Source organism: Zootoca vivipara, chromosome 7 (assembly GCF_963506605.1).
Source record: "Zootoca vivipara chromosome 7, rZooViv1.1, whole genome shotgun sequence".
In the NCBI taxonomy this organism is placed as follows: domain Eukaryota; kingdom Metazoa; phylum Chordata; class Lepidosauria; order Squamata; family Lacertidae; genus Zootoca; species Zootoca vivipara.
The window spans coordinates 34716858-34732679 of NC_083282.1; the positions used below are offsets into that span (position 1 = coordinate 34716858).

Sequence of the window (15822 nt, forward strand, 5' to 3'; positions counted from 1 at the left end):
GGGACATAAAGCAAATAACTCCTTTGGATTTTCATACACCCAAAAATGGGTCTTTTGAAATCTTTCATTGAACATACAATCCCCAAGACAAAAAAGAAAATAGTTGCAAGAGTTCAGCTTCTCCTTATCTAACATATGAAATGGACATCTTAGGTGCTATTTATATAAATAACGATTGGATAAGGATCAAACAGGGCTTTCCCAACTGATGATTTGATAACGTATAACTATTTTAGCTTACAGCAATGGATGGATTTCAGAAAATAAACGCTTTACCTAAGGTTGCAAGTTGTTTGAAATGCAGACAAGCATTGGGCTGGCCCAAGAGATCTAGTCGATGGTAAAGCAGCTTGCTACTGGGTACAGTGTTGAGATTTTTAAGTTGTCTAACAGGTATTTCTGGCTGTATCACAACAATGCACAAAATGAATGATGTATCTTGAACCTAAAATAAAAACAACCACAAGATCGTCAAAGTTAATAAGGAAAGCATTTGTATTAAAATAAAACAAGAATAATTAAACTTAAATCAAATTCAGACAAGTGATATCATTATAGCACATCGCCTTGTGGTATATGTGGAAGGCAATTAATAACAACATTTTAGAAGAGTACTTATAAATGTGCAACTATTGAGATATGCTAACCTAAATAAATTATTTAGGTTAGTTGCTCAGCATCGAAATATTTTCTGGTTCCTTAAATAAAACCCAGAACGGCTATGACAAAGAAGTAGTACAGGAACAATTCAGTAGTTTAATGATGTGAACTACTGAGGGGAAACTACAGAGCTCTGAGTTCACAAAGGTAGCCCCAGGAAGTCAGCAGTTATAGATCTGCCCCAAAAGATAATTCTGTACACTATGTATGAGCTTATAATCCATTTTTTCTCTCTTGTCCTCACCATGGAGGCTGACAAGTTGTCAAAGCTACTCTGTGCTGCAACATGGAAGACTGTGCTGCAACTTGGAAGAAGCACAGAACACAAAACACCAAATAAATATAGCTGTAGTCTTAACTGCTTACTATCATGTTGCTTGATTCAAAATGAAATGTTTTCAGTGCTAACAAACTGTATTACATCATATTCATAAGATACTGTAATTATTTTGTCTAATTTTATGCCTTTTCTAAAGATTACCATGCTACTGAATCATAGGAAAAGTAGAATCTAAGTGCAAGGTAGTCCTTGGGTAATATTATTTCTCAATATAGCAAAAAAGTATCAAGGGACATTCATACATAATACTCAGTCATCTTAGGTAATGGCCAGGGATGATAGTCAAACAACGTTAGGTGACCCAAGGTTATAGAACACTGTGCCAAATGATGAATATGTATAACCTCTTAAAAGTTTCTCAAGGTAAGCTTTGGAGACTGCAAGCTTAAACATATTTACTAGGGACTAAGCCCCAGTGAACACAATAACAGTAAATCATGGCTTGCTTAGCTTGGCTGAGATCTGAGATTGAGGTACCTACACATATTGTTGGACACTGAAGAAAACCTGGTTGTTGACGTGATTGTGCTGGGCTGCAATGTATTTCTCCTATAGAAACACCCCAGGCTCCCCATACGGAAGGATGTGGTGCTTGCAGTCTGATCGGCTGCATCACCTAGTGAATCCATTGGTTTGAAGCAGACAGCCTTCCATCAGACATGGACCATCAGAAAGAAGCATTATACTGAAACACTAGAGGTGAGTTCACCTGGGATGATTATCTTCACACTACCCATGGCCTTGAGATTGTTCCTGTACACAAACACTTAGAGAAGCCACTCTGAACCATCCATTTCATGCACTCAACTTTCTGACTCAGCTTTTCATGACCCCGTTATATAACCTGACCAAATGTGTGCTAGAGAGGCTACTGTTTGCAGATACAAACATACTCATGGGGGGGAAAGTTCATTTCATACAGTTTTACAGCTGGGAAATGCATGCTGATTTGCAGGTCAGAGGTTCTTTCCTGAGGCCTTGCTTTACTAGATGATTAGTAAGCTGGAAGATAGTCAGGCGACAATTTTAAAGGACCTTACTATCAGCACTTGGTGCTGTCAGTAGATTCCACTTTGTCTGTTTGCAGTCACCATTTCAAAATAAAAAAGCCCCTCCCCCCGACCGACAAAGCTGTCCACAAAGGTAAAATGTTGATTTGCAGGATTGGTTTGAATCCAAACAACATCTGCACACACACAACTTCACTCTCAGTGAGCTCACTTGCTGAGGAACAATAGATTGTCTCTTGGTGGCCATGTCTTTACTGTTTCACATATGACATCATACATGTCCTCAGTGTAGGACAGGTTGGCATGTGATAAACAGACTCTTGGAGCAAACCAGGACCCTTGTAAAGCACAGCTAAGCTTGCCACCACTGTTCTACATGATCCAATATTCTAAAAAGTCTAAACTTCCTGCTCCTGGAATTTCTTTTCTTTGAAGTATAATTGGGATGAATCAGGAACACTGGTTCCCATAAAACTTCTTGCCACAGCACTAACATACATGCCAACAAGGAGGATTGACATATGTGACTACTCCCAACTCATACCAGATCTAAGCATGGAATTGTCATAGCTGTGGGTCAATTTAAATATTCAAAATTTTAACTTGTCATGTAACGATGCCAACTCCCACCATATATTTCATCACAATAGTGTACTGCATCAAATTCAGAAAGATGGAAGGAAACCTCACTCCTAAACTTTTGATGGTAGTATTTACATAGTGCTTAACAATTTACTATGGCTATAACTAAGGGTATAACAATTTATTGAGGGTATAACCCTCAACATTGAGAGCTAGGCTTCCATGTGAATAACATGCAGCCCAGAGGCCATGCAACAGACTCAAAATTATTGGAAATATTAAGAAAAGAATACCTGTTCTGCTACAATTAAAATTCTCCTTCCGTGTCAATACATTAGCATATTTTAAAGGGTGCTCTGTCACTTACCATCTTCCAAGCATAGCTCACATTGTAGGCTTCCTTCCCAATTTCTCGCAGTTTGTTTACATGCCAAGACAGTGAGGAGTTCACTGGGACAGTAATAAGCTGACTGCCTAGAGGGAGGCTAGGTTGGAAACAAACAATATCCATCACTTACTAAACAGGGAGAAAAACATTGATGCGTCTGTTTACTCTAAAATGAGATTGATTAAAGAAGGGCTTTAAGGAATTTTTTCTTAATTAAAATGGAAGTGGAATGCTTTGCTACATCATATTTACCAGTTCCCCACTCAAGCTCACCCAAAACATTGCTTGTTGTGATCTTACCACTCTGATCAGATAGATTGGTTCTGGATCAGAGATCTCAGTGATAATATCACCAGTGGAATGAAATCACCAGAGGCATTGGTTTGTGTTTAGCAGCAGAGGTACAGTTAGCTGCTTGTATGCTTGCTCAACAGGACAAATGACAACACTTCCTATCAGCTGCTAAATTAATCTTTGCTTTGCTCAGAAATCTTAGCACTATGAAACAGTCTTTGTGCATCAGTGCACAGGGCAACCAGGAAGGATGGTGATTTTCTTCCACACCAGGTGTTCCCAATATCTAGAGAGGCTGTAGTGGATAGCACCGTGCTGTCAATTTCCCCAGCTAAAAATGCTGGGGTTTTATTGTTGCCACCTCTCTCAAGCTTAAAGTGCCAGGAGGGGCATTTGGTGCAGAAGTCTACAAGGGCCCAGACACACAGAAAGGATAGTGCCCTGGTACTTTCTGAGTGGGGAAGGGAAGTGGGAATATTAAGAAGCAGCAAGAGAAGACCAAACATTGGGCGGATGAATGTATAAAAGCTATTTACAAGACTGCATAACACTGTCCAGTCCTTTGCAGTTGATGTATTTTGATAGCCTAGCATTTCTCTCTCAAAGTAACTTATGGTTTCCATGTCTGTTCTAAACCATGTAGTTCCTTTATGAGCATATGTGGCAGAACACAGAACTAAAAGTGCAGGATAACATACATCAAAACCAACAGAGTTGATTTCTGTGTTTATATATTTTCAGCCTTGGGGTTATTGTCCATGCTATTTTATAAGTACAAGATAAATAAGCCTAAGAAGGGTAACACATGTATTTTAAAGTCAATACTTATTTAGCAAAGTGATTTGAATTGTGAGTGGTCAAATATGTGGAGTATACCAAAGTTTATATAGCAAAGACAATATAAATTAAGGTAACTGGTTAGGTAGGGTTTCAAGATTAGGTTTCAAGGCTAGTTGCAGCCTTGAAAACATGTAACAGCAATAATATGCAGAGACTGAAGCAGGCTGTAGAATCAATGTTTCCATTCTTGACATCTCCACACAACTTTGTTAAATCCATTAGGGGTGGAGGTAGTCTGTAAAAATTATTTATGGCTGAATGGGAATAGGAGTGATGTTTATATTGACTTACGAGTATTGATTTCAAGATCAGGATACAATGGAATCTCAGTTTTCGAACATAATCCATTCCAGAAGACCATTTGACTTCCGAAACGTTCAAAAAATGAGGTGCCAAGGGCTGTCAGCAAATTCAATTGAGAAAACTGAAAAACACGCAGCGGAAGCTGTTCGACTTCCGAGGCGCGTTCGAAAACAGAAGCATTTACTCCCAGATTTTTGGCGTTTGGGTTCCGAAACGTTTGTCAACGGAGATGTTCAAGAACCGAGGTTCCACTGTGCATACAAATTAACTTTGTTAAAATAAGAGCTAGTAGGATAGAACAGTTACAACAATAATCTGCAAACATCTGAACAGAGGACAGGATTGTCCCTTGTCACCCCAATGAAGTTACCCAAGAATACATGGATTTTAAAAACGGGAAATAAAATCCAGAATGAGTACCTGGTGATTAGGTATTCAAAACTGTGAGTCACATTCCCAGAAGAAATGGAAGAAAGTACCATTTGGCTCTGGGATGACGGCCTGTGGACAATCCAATGTTCTCCTGAGCAATGATCCCAATGAAATGTTGGGAAACTGTAGGCAAGCTCACATAATTGTGTACTGCCCCCATTAATTTCAATGGTACCTTTGCAGGAAGAGTACAGATTTCGGCCTTAAGCTAAACTACAGCACCTGAAACTATGAGCACGATTCAAAACCATGAGCTTTCCTATTGGATGTATGGAGAATCTGCCCACTAAAAACACCAGTAAGACCACAAGTGAATTGCAGCTGCTGAATTGTAACCATTGAGTACAGCATAATTTCCACTGAAGCTTAAGCATGCATGCAGCAAGTACGTATGAAGCATTAATTCAAAGTCTTACCTAAGGATGTTCTGTCGAACCAACTCAAATTTTGGAATATTCTCATAATGTATTATATCTGTGTGAAGTGGTGGTTCAGAAAGCAAGTAGGGTCTGGTAAGGGAGGGGTGCATAAGGGTATAGCCTAAAAATGAAAAGAAAAAGGAGCTGACACACATGTTTATCATCATATACAGGACACATTACATGCTATATAAAATGTCCAAAGTAAACATGTAGCACTACACTGCAATCCCCTTTAAAAAACCCAAAAACAGAATTTTGGAGTGCCAATAGGTAATTATTTACAAGCTGACAAAAACAAAAAGACAACCTGAATAAGAAAGTAAACAATACAGATTTTACTAGTGACCTCTAAAACATGAAGTATTTTGATTGCCTTGAAGTTACCTTTATTATCTATTAGGAATGTGTAGGAAGCCAAAGAATCTTGGTAATAAGTGACATCTTCCAAAATATAGGCAAGATTAACATCTACTCCAACAATTCCTAGTAGTAGGTTTCCAAAATAACAAGGTTTGCTTACAGTCATTATGAGACCTGTTAATAACAAGAAAAAACACATGTACAGTTAGCATATAAGGAACTCTCCAGTACCTATATATGGAGATAGAAAAGTGATTTGTGGCCCTATCTATTGCATGAGTGGGATTTACTTCCAATAAGTTATGCACAATAATGCAGTCTAAATTACCTTTTTCGGACGGAGCAGGGCGGCTTCTATTAGCCATTCTATTAGTCACTCTAGGTGAGTGTTCAGAATCCCTACAGCAATAATATTGTGAGGATAGCATTGCGTTCCCATGAGAACCTATGCTGCAAAACACCAGCAGACAGTTGTATGGGGTTTCATGGAATGAAGTACAATTCACCAAGAAGCCATTGTAAAGTAATATATGCAGGGAAACTATACACAGTTGTTTCAGTTTCACATACTTGGGCTTAAGTTATAGCCGTGTTGTGTATGGCCACTAGGGAGTTGTTCCAAGGTTTCACGAAAACTGTGGTCTTTGAGGAGGGATTTGACAGAAGTCAGAAAGGTGGCATCACTCATGTGTTGCAGAAGGCAGGTCCAGGCATACAAGGCAGCAAGGGAGAAGGGGCACAGTCTTTTGAGGAAGAAGGAGACCACTGGATGGTGGAGAGAACTCTAAGTTGGCTAATACCATGATATGAATTTAATTAATAAGTTACATTAGTATACAACTGTACATGAACCAACAATTGTTCTGAAAGGGAACACCTTTATTTGTGTTTAGATGTCGCCTGCAGATCTCGTTTTAGGAAAAGCAAGAGCCATCCTGTGTGGCAGAGAACAGAACAACACTTTGTCTTGGAAATAATTAATCTACTTAATTAAAACAATATACCGTATTGCCTGATTAATATGGGCACCTTTTTAATTGATTAAAATTAATTAATCAAACCAATTAACAGACTAAATGCTATAGCATTTTTCCTAAAGGAATTTAACTCAACATATTATCAGCAGTATTAATGTAACCTATGTGCCAATTTTTTAAAATTTTGGGTGGGGTAGAAGTAATAAAAAATAAAATTGCAACTGTTAGGAAGCATAAAGTGGACCAGCTATGTTGGTACAATACACTTCTGTGGTTTGCTTGTTTATTATTCCAGCAATTTGCATATTGCTTAATCACAGGCATCTTTAAGCAGATATTTGATGCGTATCAGTAGGTTCAGGGTAAAAGGAATCATTATAATTCTAAACATGAAAGAAGCAATATTTATGTCCAGTGTAGCTGGATAAAAGAAAAATGCATGAATGTTTTCAGACACTTAAAGAAGGGCATGATTAGCTTTTATGGTAATTTGAGGAATCATGTCCAGTAAATTCAATTCAAAGCTGGATACTGCCAAGTAGCACTGTCCCAAAATAAAGAAAAAAAGGATTTGAATTGCAAATGCATATTTAGCTCCTTTGAATAGTCCCAAAAAATTATGCAAGTTTAGTGAACTAGTCCTATTTGGACTTCCCAAAATAATTTCAGCAAGAATCCCAAATAATAAATAGCACTACATATAAGTGGGATCAGAGGAGCTTAGGAAAAGAGAAGAAATAGTAATACGCAATTATATTTATGGATTTATTTACATCCTGCCTTTTCTCCAGGGAGTTCAAAGCAGCAAACACAGGGTTCCCAGGCCGTTTCTCTTCCTGGAAGAGACCACACTCAAGACCTGCTTAATTTCAACAAGATCGCTGCTGCACATATCAATGCTTTGGAAAACTAGCTGTATGTCCATAATATACAGCACTTGTGTGTAATTCAAGTGCCAATTATGTACTGCATATTGTTTCTGTAGGTCTAAAATCAGGATCGAGGACCGTGGGGCAAACGTGAGGGTCCAATGGGGTCCAGCACCACTGTTGCTGCTGCAGCTGAGATAGTAGCAATTGTGGCTCAGCTAGCTGGTGGTAGGAGAGCAACCACGTTATGCTAGTCCTGTTCCTAACATGCATATGTCAGGGTTGGGGGCAGCATTAAAGAAAATCCAAGGAGGTGGGGATCTAGGGACTTAATCTTGTTTATGATTACAGCACTGACGCTACTATATGCTGGAAAATGGTGTTTACAGATCCTAACGACAATAAATGAATAGATGAAAAAACTGGGAACTAGCTGTTACGGTGAAACTGACACACTACCTAAGAACTAAAAAGGTGGGAGAGTTTGTAATTTTGTTACAAGTTGGAATCCCTTTGTTGTACATTGTAGAAGGAACCATCTACTTCCTCATCTGAATGGTGGTTTCTTAATATATCCAGGCCTTTATGATATCTGTCATGTGATACAGCCAAGAGAATTTACTTTAAGAGCATCTAAAAGTACTCGGCAGAGAGAATTTGATCCAAATAAAATGCTTACAGCTCTACTCCTTGTGGAACTGTTATGTTTTGTTTTCTATTTTCCTCATAAGGCATGGTGGCTAAGTTTCTCAAATATTCCAAATGAGGTTAAGCTTTAATCACAAATAAACAAAACAAAACAAAGATTTCCAAGAACAGCCACCACATTGACATTATCGCAGCAGTCAATCCACAAAAGTGTGAAACAGCACCACAAGATCTTACTTCTTCTTCAAAAAAGCATCACGTATGTAGCAAATGGAGTTGACAAAAATAGCTCCTGGCCACTGCTGTCACCAGTCTACCCAGCAGACCTAGGCAATCAACTTGATTGGAAGAAAAAATACCACCCCACCTGCTACAGGGAATTAACCACCTTCTCCAAGCATGTAAATAACCTCTATCTTTTCTGGTCTGAATTTCAGCCTGCTTTAACCTCACCAACTTGACCACAGACACTAGTCAAGATCCAGCTCTGTCTTCTGTTTTCATCTAAGCACCCAGCACTACCTTGGCTCGGATGAAGGGTGGTGTATAAATTTAATAAATAAAAAAATGAAATGTCACACGGATAAATTTTTGGTGAAGAAGCAAACAAAGTGGCTACTTGAAGTCCCCTCTATGCCACAAGCCAATCTTGTTCCCCATGGATTACCAAACATGCATTTACTTTTACAAACATAAATCTGGAACTCGAGAGCAAAGAAAGCTAATGGTGGTGAGGGAGCCTCAATTCAAAATCAGAAGCCATTTTTCCAATGAAAGTTTGCCTCCTCCTCATGTAACTTTTCTACGACAAAAGCAGCCGTCAGAATTTTGTTAGGCCTTTGGGAATATGCAGCAATTGAAACAAGAGAAACCATTCTTGACAATGGCCCGGTTCACATGTCATTGTGGGCAGTGGCTAATAATTTACCATAAATGTGGAGTCTTGTTTCTGCTTCACTCTTTCCCTAGCAACAAACCATAATCCCTAGTTTAGCATTATGTACAGATCGCAGACTGTGGCTTGTTTCACTCAAGTAAAAAGATTGGTAAGCCAGGAACAAATACTTGTTTCACACTGTGGTTTGTCTTGAGCAAAACTAACCATACTCCCAGTCTGGATGTAAGGCTAGGCCAGGGATTGAAGTTTGCTGCTCTTGTTTACACTGGGGCAAAGCACACTTAAGCCATTATCTGTTACTATGGTGTACTGGGACAAGCAAACACAGTCATTATAGCCTAGTGCTGGCCCTCATTTTCCAAATAAGCCTCTTGTACTGTGGAAGGAGGGTTTTTAGTACAATAACTCACAGGAACTCTCCTCCTAATTTTATAGCTTCCCTAAGGTGCAGACATGTAAAAATGCCACCTATAAAGTTTGTTAGAAACAAAAGTCATTGTAAACCTTTCCATTTTTTCGAAAAAAGCATCTTCATTTCCAGGTCCCTGAAGCACTCACCATCTCCCATTTCATCTGAAAAGGGCAAACTGAACACTGCTTCATCAACCATGTGGTTTGGGAGATTTGTATAAAACCGGCCAACTGTGGTTTCCAAATTGCTCAGCTGGTTCAGAACCATCATGCTCCCTTTTATCACAGGTAAAGCAGTTCGATCAGGAACTCCATATTTTGCCGAGTTTTGTTCTGCCAGATCTCGGAGAAATGCTAATTCTTTTAAACCTGTCACTCCCTCTGCAAAAGAAATGTTACAGTCAGATGAGAAGGCGCAAGTCTCCGGCTTATTAAGCAATTCTGAAACATCATATATGCACAAATGTGGAAATCTTTATAAACAGTGGAAAAGGCATCTCATTACCCACACAATGGGGTTGTTGGACTACAGTTCAACAATTGACCATATCAAAGCCCAAGAACCTTAGAAGTTTAATTTCTCTTTTCTTTTTTAAAAGATAACTTCTTACCATTCATGAGAGCATAGGTGAGGATCATTACAGAGTTGTTAAGAAAACCATTTTCTTCATTGATGACACGAAGTGTGGTCTTTTTACCATCTTCTGAAGAATCCCTAGACGTTATTCCAGCCGACAAGTAAATTATGACCATATCTGTATCTGAGATATGTAAGGTGGGAGCTTGTTAGACTAGAAAATATGTCGCGTTATGCTACGTATCTGCAACGTTGGATTCCCAGCATCAAGACTTTTCAGTAAATGAAAATATAAAAACCACCACTGCAATAATGGGTAGACTGGGCAGAAGGAACTCTACTGCATCCTACAGAGCATTCAAGCCAGAATCTAACATAAAAGAAACCTTTAATCCAAACACAATAACATTGATTTGTGCCATTTGGGAGACTGGTTGGGTGTGGTGTAGATCTTGGAGGGGATGGCAATGCATGCACGCTGGCCAGGAGACTATAATATTTTATTCCTAAATTTGCAACAACATATAGGATTGTATACAGAGTAGACAAAATGAAATTAATGGACCTGAGTTAGTACACTGGATCCAACCCATAGGATCTTATTCCCCCCCCCCTTTCAATATTGGAACTGGATGAGGTTGAAAGCATCTGAGCATAGCCACATAAGGTACACATTTTGACACACACACCCCAAAAGCAGACTCCAATCTATGTTTACTAGGTAAATAGGCATAACAAACATAACACACATTTAGTTTGGCACTTTGGAGGAAGGAAGTAGGAAATACCTGGTATAAGGAGAAATGAAAGCTGGTTTTCTGTATCATCACTCTTAACATGACACTTCCAAACTAACCCAACAATTTTGGGCGATGGGAATAATAATAATAATAATAATAATAATAATAATAATAATAATAATAATTAATACCCCGCCCATCTGGCTGGGTTTCCCCAGCCACTCTGGCTGGCTTCCAACAAAACATTAAAATACAATAATCTATTAAACATTAAAAGCTTCCCTAAACAGGGCTGCCTTCAGATGTCTCCTAAAAGTCTGGAAGTTGTTTTTCTCTTTGACATCTGGTGGGAGGGCGTTCCACAGGGTGGGTGCCACTACCGAGAAGGCCCTCTGCCTGGTTCCTTATAACTTGGCTTCTCATGCCAGATGAAGTAGAAAATGCAATTTGCCATCCAGCAGTAGCAGAATATTACTGAGGTTTGTTTCCAAATCAACAGGCAGACAGTAGTTTACAGAACTGCATTATTCAATGGGCCAGTCAGTGCCTGGAAAACACTGAGTGTGGGGAATATTATTGACACCACTCACTTGTCCATAACATCATTCTTCTATTGTTAAAGAGGTCATACCTGTAACCTAATTTATTTTGCAGTTCTATAGCCCAGGCTACTGTTCTTCCTTACAATTTTAGGATCTTACTTTTCTATTACATACTTAAACAAATTGCAGTGCAAGGTACTCAAGTGTTTTTAAACCTTTGGCCATATATTTTCCATTGTCAACACACTGAATTCCATCTGACTATTGGCACTTATTTTCAGTTTTTATCCTAGGTTACTGAATTGCTGTAACAGCTTTGTAAGGATTTATCATTTATGAAAGTGTTGTGAAATCCTCTGGAATGAAAGAACTGTAAGAATGTAAATTAATTAGAGGTAGCCACTGCTCTTTTGGAGACTAGCTGAGAGGTATGCAAACATCCATCTTTTCATTATCATTCTTATCTCTCAAACCAGATATGCCTCAGTAATGTGCATTCCAAATCTCCATTTTTTTTTATAAAAAAAATATATTGTGTGGTTTATTTGACATGCATGCAGAGCCTGCTGGGAGAGCAGGAAGTTAGAAACCTCGCAACACATCAGAATAATAATTTTTTTCTGCTGGAAATGAAAACAAGCAAGAGGATTGTTTACAAGGAAATGGAAGTACTTTGCACGTCCCATTTCTGAAAGTATGGAGTGGTATGGCCCCTCCACGCTGTTGTTTGTGCACAATATACAGTACCTCAGCTTTAAAGGCTAGCATATGCTCCCAGTGCCTATTTTAGCAAGGAACAAAAGTGATACACAAAGCCATTTTAGAAGAAAAGGGTTTCCCACAAGAATAGAAAAACATGCCTTGTGTTTTGAGACAAGAAAAAAAATACAACTACAAAAATAAAGCTGAAACTCTAAAACAGTGTCGAAACCCTGAACACTGAAACAGAACCAAATAAATGTTCATTATTGGGTGCCACCTGCCCAATTTGTCTTTATCCATCTGCATTGCAAGGAGTTTTATACCGATCTAAGTATTGTGCTCCTACTTAATACCCCACCAGTTAGGGAGGAGCTTGACGCTTCAGTAACTATTATGTACTCTACTCCTGTTTAGCACTTGCAACTATAAGGATGAAGGCTTTGCATTCCTGCCATCTTACTTTTCGCCTTTTCAAACTGGATCGTCTACCCGTGTATACTATTATGTATATACAGGACTGTGTAGACAGCAAATGTTCGATAGAAGGTTTGTGAGAGACACACTGCCATCAGGATGTAACGAATTCTGGGCTTCAAGCAGGCCACAACAACTTTATTGGATTAGACTGCGATGGCATGCTCAAAAGCAATCCATGCAGAGATCAAACTGGTAGTTGTACAACTGCCCTCAGCACATGCTGTTGGAGCTGGAACAGTGCAAGGTGCTTGCTTTTCAGCAGCTGCTGCACACAAATGGTGCTTGATTCCTTCAGTAAACTGTCAGGGGTCAAGACTGCCTGGAAAGGGCACCTTCCAATATGAAGCTCTTCTAATTAATTTCTGCTCTGCAGTGGCTCCATGGTAGCAAACCCTGCATCTGCTCAGGAGTATTTTCATGCATTCGACTGCAAAAATCTCCCACATTTTTCACTTATTTCAAGGTTGAGGCCTGGTTTTGTGCACAGACACCAGGACAGAGTGTGCTGGCACAAGTGAAACTCTCAGCCCTAAACTAATTTTTTTCTTGGGAATGAAATACATTTTGTTTTGTTTGTTTGAATACAAAAAAAACCTTTTGTCTGAGGTTTGTTACTTGACTTGTGGCAGACACTGTGCTACCTTTACCTTACCTACAGCACATAACACCCTAGGCCTCAGGACTAGATACTGGTGAAGCCCACATTTGCTAAGTTTCAAATTGGAACTACATCCATTTCATTATTTGGGCCATTATGTGTCAGTGGATGAAAACTGACTTCTAGCAGTTCGGACATTAGTTGGATTCACAAAGGAATTACCTTATTTGCCCCATGAGATGATTCTGTGTGAAACATCTAGCTAATATGGCCTTGCAGTTACTAAGGGATGTGAGGAAAGGAAAGCTGGCAGAGGTGAAGACGAAGATGAAACGAAACCTTCTTTCAGCCGGTGTGCATCACATTCATTTTTTAAAAAAACAACCACTGTCCTTTCGGGGGGGGGGGGGATAAAAACTAGTACTTCAAAATGTTACAACCCTCTATCCCAGGCATCCCCAAACTGCAGCCCTCCAGATGTTTCGGCCTACAACTCCCATGATCCCTAGCTAACAGGACCAGTGGTCAGAGATGATGGGGATTGTAGTCCAAAACATCTGGATGGGGATGCCTGCTCTATCCCCTGCTAAAAGGAGATAGTAAAATAAAAAAAGTAAATGCAAGAAAGAAAGATGCAAGGGTAAGAGGGCGGGGGGGGGTACTCCATTAATACTGCATAATAATAGACTTACTTGCTTGGAGTTTTGTGCTATTGTTTGTATTTCGTATCAGCTGAAACGCTTTTTGAAATCCTGCCGCATGCTGCGTAGGGCTGTCAGATGACTTTATATTGCTAACGAAGGTGGACATTTTCCTTTTTGTCTCGCTGGTGGCAGGAGACAGAAATGTCTTATAGCACTGATCCAAGGAACAGGTTCTCACTGTGTCTGCCACAGTTAACACAGAGATCTTAAAAGAGAGAAATACATATATTGGATTACCCTACCGTTTAGAATTCTTTATGTGCCGTATTATAGCACACCCCATGATAAGCCAACAGAAAAGTCTATGTGGGTTTAAGATTCAATTGTCTAAGAAAAGAACACTTGAGGTATAAATCTGTCGACCTTGAAAAGAGTTAGACTTGTGTGTGAGAGAGAGATTTTGGCCTTTGTTTTGCGAAGGAAGTATGACAGTTTCTGCTCATAGGTAAACCTTGCAAGTTTCTGCTCATACGTAAACCTGCTGAGTTTCTAGACTACCAGTAATGGGCATTAGGGCTACACCAGCATAGGATTTTAAGGAGAAAGGGATGTTATTGCCAAGTACAAGACAATCACATTTATGAGTCTTCTGAATAACCTGTGTGGAAACTACCACATTTGAAGTAACCACAGAAGGAAGTTTTACTGAAGACTCATCTCCCCCTCCCCATTCTTCCACAAAATATGCCAGCTGAGGCCCCCAAATTTGCAAACCACAGCAAACATCCCTGTTCCACTGCACTGATGACTTGAGAAGCAGAGTATTATATGTACGATAGTTGTCCCATGCTCATCCTCTTCTTCTCCTGCAAAAATGCTGGGCTTCAGATGATCAGAGCACATTTGAAGCCAATAATCACATGGCGGGGGGGGGGGCGGAATCCTGAATTTCTTCAAGGCTAGAAAACTGGGGTGCACCAGCACCAGGCTTTAGGGGCACTCTAAGCCTGCCTAAAGCTATGACTGGGGGAAGTGCAGTACTGACACACTGGGCCTTGGAGGCACCTCCAAAACAAAAATGAATATTTAAAACCATGACATGTCACTTATCTTGCAAGAGTTAACTCACTTTATCATGTTCATCTATTGAGTTAAGAATAACTTGGGATGCATCCTTAGCAATTTGGAGTTGTGTCTCTGTAACGGAAGCCCCGTGGTCCACAATGACAACTATGTGTTTAGACTGAGGTCTAACTGTAGAGACGTAGACAGGCCTGAAATTGAAAAAGAAGTCAGGAAAGTGCACAGAAACTTTGAACAAAACTGAAGGAGAATTCATTGGAAGGCACTGCTTAGTATTGTAAATGTTTATATATTTATTGCATTTACACCCCAACTCCCCCTCCCTTTGGAGCTCTCAAGGTAGTGTACATGGTTCTTCCTTTCCTCATTTAATCCGCACAACAACCCTGTGAGGTAGGTTAGGCTGAGAGGCAGTGACTGGCCAAAGGTCACCTAAGTGAACTTCATGGCCGAGAGAGGATTTGAACCCTGGTTTCCCAGGTCCTAAGCCCAACATTCTAACCACTACACCACACTGTGCCAAGAACTGCAAAAGGTGCCATATGAAAGAGCTCTTAGACAATGATTGGAACATGTTTTGAGAGCTCATAGGGATGCTAGCTTTACTTTTTTCATGTGCTTATTTTTGGTTGAGCAAAGCCCAGATTAGTGGTTGACTTGTTTGGCAGCCTTGGGCAAAATTCTCCCCAAATATTTATAAACACTGGAACAACAGTGACCTTACCTGCTGAGACTTTTGAGAGGACAACCCATGATAAAGATTTCAAGCATTAAAAGTGAATTAGCTTCCCCAGAGAGTCTGCTGTGCAAATGTGTGAATGGTACACAAACAGTGTGTGCAAGTCTAATTCTTGAACACAACAGGAAAAATTATACTGGGTTATCTGAGTAAGTCTTAGGTATCCAATTTTAAATCCATCATTTAGTAATAGTCCAACCAATTATGATGTTTACATCATGCATAACTTGTTTCAACAAAGAATCCCTGTTTTGCACCGAAAGCATGAGGTCTGAACTGGTTTACA

General features: G+C 39.5%; 1 protein-coding gene across 2 annotated transcripts in view; it reads right to left on the bottom strand.

The window, feature by feature from the left end:
• CACHD1 (cache domain containing 1) overlaps positions 1-15822 on the bottom strand; it is a 123379-nt gene that overhangs the window by 31145 nt on the left and 76412 nt on the right. For both annotated transcript variants that reach the window (XM_060276842.1, XM_035121480.2), the window contains exons 6-13: positions 14844-14988; positions 13763-13979; positions 10046-10195; positions 9582-9815; positions 5656-5805; positions 5266-5389; positions 2960-3077; positions 277-445 (exon numbers count right to left, since the gene is read on the bottom strand). In XM_060276842.1, the coding sequence (XP_060132825.1) occupies positions 277-445; positions 2960-3077; positions 5266-5389; positions 5656-5805; positions 9582-9815; positions 10046-10195; positions 13763-13979; positions 14844-14988 (1307 nt within the window). The remainder of the gene's footprint in view (positions 1-276; positions 446-2959; positions 3078-5265; positions 5390-5655; positions 5806-9581; positions 9816-10045; positions 10196-13762; positions 13980-14843; positions 14989-15822) is intronic.